Source organism: Salvelinus alpinus, chromosome 29, assembly GCF_045679555.1.
Source record: "Salvelinus alpinus chromosome 29, SLU_Salpinus.1, whole genome shotgun sequence".
Classification (NCBI taxonomy): domain Eukaryota; kingdom Metazoa; phylum Chordata; class Actinopteri; order Salmoniformes; family Salmonidae; genus Salvelinus; species Salvelinus alpinus.
Window position 1 is genome coordinate 41,067,270 of NC_092114.1, and position 7,691 is coordinate 41,074,960.

Consider the following 7,691-nt stretch of genomic DNA (forward strand, 5'->3'; position numbering starts at 1 on the left):
TTCTCCTCCTTTTTTTTTATTCCCCTTGGCTGCCTTCTTCCCTCCCTCCTTCCCTTTGCTGATGCCAGTCCTCAAACTCGCGTGGCTATGCCAAGCCCTGGCTGGCACACAGTAAAACTCCAACACCAACCAAGTGCCAGTCCTGCCCAGACCACGACCACACCACCCCTGGGCATGAGGTAACACACTGACTCCTCCCGCCACCCCTCCCAAGCCCCAGTGAACTAATAACGCACTAACGCACACACACAACCACTCACTCACGGGTGGCCATACACACTGCGTAGTGCACACTGTGCAATGGGACCATGAGGATATAGGTGGCATTGAAATTCAGCCTTTAGACTGAATATATTTGCATCATATCTTGTTTTCATGTTTTTGTTCAATATCCAGTCTAAATTATCATTCGGTGCATTGTCACAATATTTTAGCCCCCCGGCAGGAAGTGGCTGGTGGTAGGTCAATAGGAATAGATTCAAAGTGATGTTCTCTTAAAGGAGAAGTAGCGAGAAATGAATCGTTATTAGCTAACTCTATATACGTTGTGTTGAACTGGTAGTTCTAGGGATTTAGTTTGGTAGACTGATGATCATTTTGCAAATGGTGTCTCTGTTGTATTATGCTAGTATGGGATGGTGCTTGACACCAGTACCAGCTCCTTTAGTCAAAGGTAGATGCAGCAAAATGACATCATCATACACAACAGGGCAACATCCTGCTTACGAACATCAACAACATTCGAATTCACTATTGACTTCCAAATGTCGACATGCCTCAAGACTCAAATTGGGACGAGCCAATAGTGTGGCAGCTTTGGCAGATTTCTACTCTGTTTGGTTGATGTGTGTAATCAATCAAGTTTATTTTATATAGCCCTTCGTACATCAGCTAATATCTCGAAGTGCTGTACAGAAACCCAGCCTAAAACCCCAAACAGCAAGCAATGCAGGTGTAGAAGCACGGTGGCTAGGAAAAACTCCCTAGAAAGGATGAGGAAGTAATGAGGAAGTCGTCCTGTTGTGTATGATGATGTCATGTTGTAGAGTCTACCTTTTTAAAGGCCCAGTGCAGTCAAAAATGTGATTTCCTGTGTTTTATATATATTTCCACACTTTGGTTGGAAAACTGTTAAATTGTGAAAATTATGATAATGCCCTTTTAGAGTAAGAGTTGTTTGAAAAGACTGCCTCTTTTGGCCTTCCATGGCGACAGCTCCATGCGGTAAATGAGTTAGACCAATAAGAGAGTTGCAAACCTCTATGCCAATAACAGCTCATTTTTCAGTTATCCCTCCCCATTCCCAGACAGTCCTAGCAAAATACTAGCTGAGAAAGTACTCTTTGCCAAGAAGCTCTTTGTTTCTTTTTGACCATTTTCATTGAAAACAATCACAGTAAGGTACTTAATTGTTACCCAGAAATATTTATATATTGAGATAAAAACAGCTGCATTGGACCTTTTTTAATGTATTCAGTGCCACAGTTTGCCACTGCCTGACATTCCCTGTGTCTGATATATATATATAGGGAGCAGCGTCGGGGTCCAAGCTGAAGAGGCCCACCTTCCACTCCAGCCGAGGGTCTCTGACTGGAGAGAATGGAGGAGCTACACCCATTTCTACTAAACCTGGACGTACCGGTAAGAACAAAGTCCACATTTTTCATACCAGTTTTGATTCCTATTTTCAGTCCTCTATTTTTGTTCTCTTGGAACATATGATTCCCATAATTAAAATGAGACTAAATATAGATATTTTTTGCTCTATTCTTCTCTTTCTATCCCTCATTACCTACACTTAACCTCCTCCTTCCTCCCTCTCTCTTCTTCTTCTCCTCTCAGACCCCAAGCGTACCCCATCGGGTGCCAGTGGTCCGGTCAGCCGGGCGGGCAGCCGAGCGGGCAGCAGGGCAAGCAGCCGGCGGGGCAGTGACGCTTCGGATGCCTCTGAGCTCCTGGAGACTCGCTCGGCCTGCTCCGACGCCTCGGACACCCCCCGGCGCCCAGGAGCGGCCAAGCCCTCCAAGATCCCTACCATCTCCAAGAAGGCCCCAAGCCCCAAGACACCCGCTTCTGGGAAGAAATAGTGAAGGAGATGTCAAAAAGACGTCATAAAAATGTCATACAGCCAACCATAGAGTCGTCAACATAACAGCGTCATACATCTAACTATCGGGCTGGTTTGACTCCAAGGGCTTCCCCAGCCCCCCAAAACACCAGCCATGTTGAAATAGGGAAGATGTCCAGACTATAGAATTAGATCAAGTAGAACGCACCATCTCCTTTTCAAAGAGACGCTCTATAGTGAACAGACTACTGGCGGCCATATTGGGTGTCACATTTGATCCAAACGTCCATCCATAGGGCTTGCATGGGATTCATGCACCAAGACTACTGTATGAAGGGCAGGGAGAGAGAGGGATAGATAGGGGAAGATATCTCTCTTTTCCTCCCTCGTTCACACACTCGAAAAAAACTCACTGGGGGTGTCGGGTTCGTGCACTTAGATGGAACAGAACTTTCCCCTTTTAAAACCCAGATCCCAGTTTGCCTTCCAGTCTCCTGTGTGCTCTGTCTCGTAACGGGATTGTGCTAGACTGTTGTAGAGAAAGCCACAGCAATTTGAACCGACAACCAACCAACATAATGCTGCCTTACTGTGTTACACATTTCTGTCCTGTTACCTAATCTGAGTTCCAGAGAACGTTAGGTAGAGCCTTGTAACTACTTTGTGTATGTACACACTGACACGCACAGAACTGAAGTACACACACACACATTGAGGGGAGAGATTAAATGACTCAGAACTTCCTGGAGAATGGCATTCAAAAGAACTGGATTGTGGGTATTGTGGACATTTTTTTTCTCTCACCATGAGTTCAACTGAAAATATGCAATGATTGCTGTCTTGTTTTTTTCCTCCCCTGGACTGGGAAGTGAAGCGGAATGACACTTCAGCATGTCTGTGGGTCGGGAACATCTAGACTAGCGTGAATCTACTGTTCAGTGTCTGGGCGGCGCCACTCTGACCACTTCCTGCACTGAGCTAACTGCCTAAACCTCAAGCCCAGGAGACCGTGGAAGTGGCGGGAAACACACTGCAATGTCTTCACAAACCACTGCAACATTGGAAGTGTGTTTAAAGGTGTGAGTGTGTGTTTGATGGAATGGAGGGTTTCTCATGTTGTCCTATAATACTGTATGAAACCTGTGTGTCTGAGAAGAAAAGCACTATTTCTTGGTGGGACCCCACTAACAGCAAAAACATGACAGTGTGAAACAATGTAGTGGATTGTAAGGACACACAATTTAAGCGACTATAATTCTACGATTAGAGATTGAAGACCAGCACACACTGACGGTGTATCGCTGTAATTCCACATTGCCCCTCCCCCTACGTTGCCGCTGGAAACCCCATAGCCGCAAACACACATCTTTGTATACGTGTGTCAACGTGTTACAGGAATCAAAGGACATCGACTTGTGTCACCGTATGCAAAGATTTCATTTGTGAATGTCTTTCATTCTGGTTAATTTATAATCCTGTTGTATTTGTTTTTAGTTTTGCTTTTGTAGTTTAAGAAAACATTTATATTTATTTTTCAGTTCTGTATCATCACCTTGGAGAATGATTAGTATTAATATAATGAAATCATGATCTTTTGTACCAAGGAAAATGTCTGCTCCTCTCTTCAACGTTGTATGTTATTACTTCTTAACTTTACTCAACTAGGAAGCTGACTTGATTTCCATGGCAGCCTTTTTTGCTAATGACTACAACTCCCTGAACATGACCAAAGGGGGTTGCCTTTATTGTGTTGACAAAAGAACTACAAATATGGATGACAGGGAACCGAACCCCCAGTGTCCCTCCTTACAGGCGTTTGAATTGTCATGTCTTTGATGGCTGCAAATGTGCTCCCCTATTTCTTAATGTGAGAGCTAAAGTATATGAAAACTTAATGATCGCAAATGTCATCTTGAGGTGATTTTATTTATTTATTGTCTCTTTGGGGGTGGGGATCCGGGGACGCCAACGAGGAACCCACCTTCTGATGCGGTGTTATTCTCTGTGATGAAGAGAAAATATGTCGGTGGGAGGGGGGGTTAGAAGTCAATTGTGTAAAATAAAAAAGCTAAGATTATAAACCATTTTTGTTCTCTTTTTGTATTAAAAATATGCTTGCAGTAAAAAAAAATGTAATTTGTCATTGTGTATTGATTTTTTTTTTTTTCATTCGGGGGCAAAAGTGTGTTTACGTACAGTGCCTTCAGAAAGTATTCACACCCCTTGACTTTTTTCTAAATTTTGATTTAAATTTTGATTTTGTGTCACTGGCCTACACACAATACCCATATTGTCAAAGTGGAATTATGTTTTTAGAAATGTTTACAAATGAAAAGCTGAAATGTCTTCAGTCAATAAGTATTCAACCCCTTTCTTACAAGCCTAAGCAAGTTCAGGAGTAAAAATGTGCCTAAACAAGTCACATAATAAGTTGCATGGACTCATTCTGTGTGCAATAATAGTGTTGAACATGATTTTTGAATGACTCGTCTCTGTACCCCACACATACAATTATCTTTAATGTCCCTCAGTCGAGCAGTGAATTTCAAACATTCAACCACAAACACCAGGAATGTTTTCCAATGCCAGCAAAGAAGGGCACTGATTTGTAGGGTAAAAATAAGATAAGCATACTTTGAATATCCCTTTGAGCATGGTGAAGTAATTAATTACACGTTGGATAGTGTATCAATAAACCCAGTCACTACAAAGATACAGGTGTCCTTCCTAACTCAGTTGCCGGAGAGAAAGGAAACCGCTCAGGGATTTCACCAATGGTGAATTTAAAACATAGTTTAATAGCTGTGATAGGAGAAAACTGAGGATGGATCAACAACATTGTAGTTACTCCACAATACTAACCTAAATGACAGAGTGAAAAGAAGGAAGCCTGTACAGAATATTTCAAAACATGCATCCTGTTTAACTTTACACTAAGTGTACAAAACATTTAAGAACACTGTCCTAATATTGAGTTGCACCCCCCCCAACACAGGGATGTTGACTCCAATGCCTCCCACACTTGTGTCATGTTGGCTGGATGTCCTTTGGGTGGTGGACTATTCTTGATACACGTGGGAAACTGTTGAGTGTGAAAACCCAGCAGTGTTGCAGTTCTTGACACAAACCGCTGTGCCTGGCGCCTACTACCATACCCCGTTCAAAGGCACTTAAATATTTTGTCTTGTCCATTCACCTTCTGAATAGCACACACTCAATTGTCTCCAGGCTTAAAAGTCCTTATTTAACCTGTCTCCTCCCCTTCATCTACACCAGGGCTCTCCAACCCTATTCCTGGAGTGCTACCCTCCTGTAGGTTTTCGCTCCAACCCCAGTTGAAACTTCCATGAATTAGTTTATCAACCAGGTAATTATTAGAATCAGGTGTGCAAGATTAGGGTTGGAGCAAAAACCTACAGGACGGTAGCTCTAAAGGAAGGGGGTTGGAGAACCATGCTCTACACTGATTGGAGTGGATTTAACAATTTACATTAAAAAAGCCTTGTTCACATTGGCAGTTTGAAGTGACTGAAATCCAATTTTTGTTGCGTATCCGATTGGAATCTGTTCTTTTTCCTGCAGTTTGAACAGCCAAAAATCAAATGGAATCGGATATTTCAAGCCACATTTAAAACCATCTTCGTAGGTGGTTTGAAGTAGGAAACAAATCAGATTCCTGGCAATGAGACTTGATTGGTCATCTCATTTATTTGTCCTGACTGTTAATTGTTTACAAACAAATGAGGGAATGTGCTAGAAAGCTAAACAGCTACCTGGCTAGCTAGTTGACTGCGTTGGCTAGCTAGTTGACTGCGGTGGCTAGCTAGTTGACTGCGGTAGCTAGCTAGTTGACTGCGGTGGCTAGCTAGTTGACTGCGGTGGCTAGCTAGTTGACTGCAGTGGCTTGCCAAAAAGGACTTGTTTTGAAAGTTATATCATCTTATCCTTTGAGGCTTTAAAGGTGTTCTTACACTATGATTTAGAACATTCAAAGCAACTGGGAAATGTCCATGACCGGACCTTAGCTTGTTACATAACTTCTGAGTGATAGGAACCACGAGCACCAACAGCAATCAGCCTACACCACTGCACACACGCACCCGTCGTTACTTTGACAACTAGCATAGCCATGTCAGCAAATTACTGCTGTCTGAACACACACGCACCCGATTTGGTCACTTGTAACTTGCTGTTTGGACAGTCAGTATTCCAAAACGAATTTGAAAAACCAAACTGATTGGAGCATTAAGGTCTGCAATGTGATCAAGGCTGGTCACCTGGTCAGTCTTATATCATGGAAAGAGGAGGTGTCCTTCATGTTTTGTACACTCAGTGTATGTCCTGAATACAAAGCGTTATGTTTGGGATAAATCCAACACATCACTGAGTACCACAATTCATATTTTCAAGCATGATGGTGGCTGCATCATGTTATGGGTATGCTTGTCATCAAGGATTAGGATGTTTTTTAGGATTTAAAAAAATGGAATAGAAAACCTGGTTCAGTCTGCTTTAACAGACACTGGGAGACAAATTCAACTTTCAGGGGGACAATAACCTCGAACACAAGGCCAAATATACACTGCAGTTTCTTACCAAGACGTCATTGAATGTTCCTGAGTGGTCTAGTTGCGGCTTGACTTAAATTTGACTTAAAAAACATCTATGGCAAGACTTGAAAATGGCGGTCTAGCAAGGATCAACAACCAACTTGACAGAGCTTAAAGAATTTTTAAAAGACTATTGTGCAAATATTGTACAATCCAGGTGTGAAAAGCTCTTAGACTTACCCAGAAAGACTCACAGCTGTAATCGCTCTGCAAAGGTGATTACAACATGTATTGACTCGGGGTTGAATCCTTATGTAATCAAGATATGTTCGTGTTTCCACTTTGAGACTATTTTGTTTAGACCTTGTTTAGATCCATTTTAATCCCACTTTGTAACACAAATTGTGGAAAAAGTCTAGGGTTGTGAATACTTTCTGGAGGCAATGTTCACATGCATGTTTCCATGCGCTTGCGGCCGTGTCTCCATGCCTACGTGTGTGTCTGGAAGAGAGTATAGACCACAAGGTCTCTCTGCACACCGGAAATGGCTTGGTAATTAGGTTAGGGTACAATTATCCTCTCCAGAGATAAGGACACACCCTGTAGTAGGATCTTCAAGAGAGGGAGGGTGGTCTCTGTGGTCATGGATGGGTGTGTTTCTCTACTGCTTATTCTATATTGTGAGAGACGTAGCTCAGGTCTATCTCATTCTCTGCTTCCGCAGTAGCTAAGTGTAAGACTTGAGTTGCTTGGTTTCTGTGTGCGTGCTTGCGTGGGAGAATCACCTTGGTTTTGTTATGGTGGGCAGCGGTATTTCTGTATTTACATGGCCCTTTCCAAACCCTTCCCACATCCTCATCTATCCTCCCGTCTGTCCTCACTACCTATCCTCACTCCGACGACAAACTGACGGACTCCCTCTTATCATTCTCTCATCCTTGCCATCCCTTCATCCCTCTCTCCGGCCCTAAAATCCCTCAACACTGGAGAAAGAAAAACAAAAATACCACAGAAAATACTCATTCATGGCACTTCTGACTCCCTGGCTTAAGAAAAAATGTTGGTCGGTTTGA

The 7,691-nt window shown here is 42.8% G+C and overlaps 1 protein-coding gene across 20 annotated transcripts in view; it reads left to right on the forward strand.

The window, feature by feature from the left end:
* LOC139559012 (microtubule-actin cross-linking factor 1-like) overlaps positions 1-4,199 on the forward strand; it is a 259,756-nt gene extending 255,557 nt beyond the window's left edge. For 19 of the 20 annotated variants that reach the window (XM_071374618.1, XM_071374625.1, XM_071374623.1 and 16 more), the window contains 3 exons: positions 69-179; positions 1,530-1,641; positions 1,843-4,199. In XM_071374618.1, the coding sequence (XP_071230719.1) occupies positions 69-179; positions 1,530-1,641; positions 1,843-2,087 (468 nt within the window). In that variant the 3' untranslated portion in view covers positions 2,088-4,199. The remainder of the gene's footprint in view (positions 1-68; positions 180-1,529; positions 1,642-1,842) is intronic. The other variant, XM_071374615.1, reaches the window with a different exon arrangement.
* Positions 4,200-7,691: the final 3,492 nt, after the last annotated feature.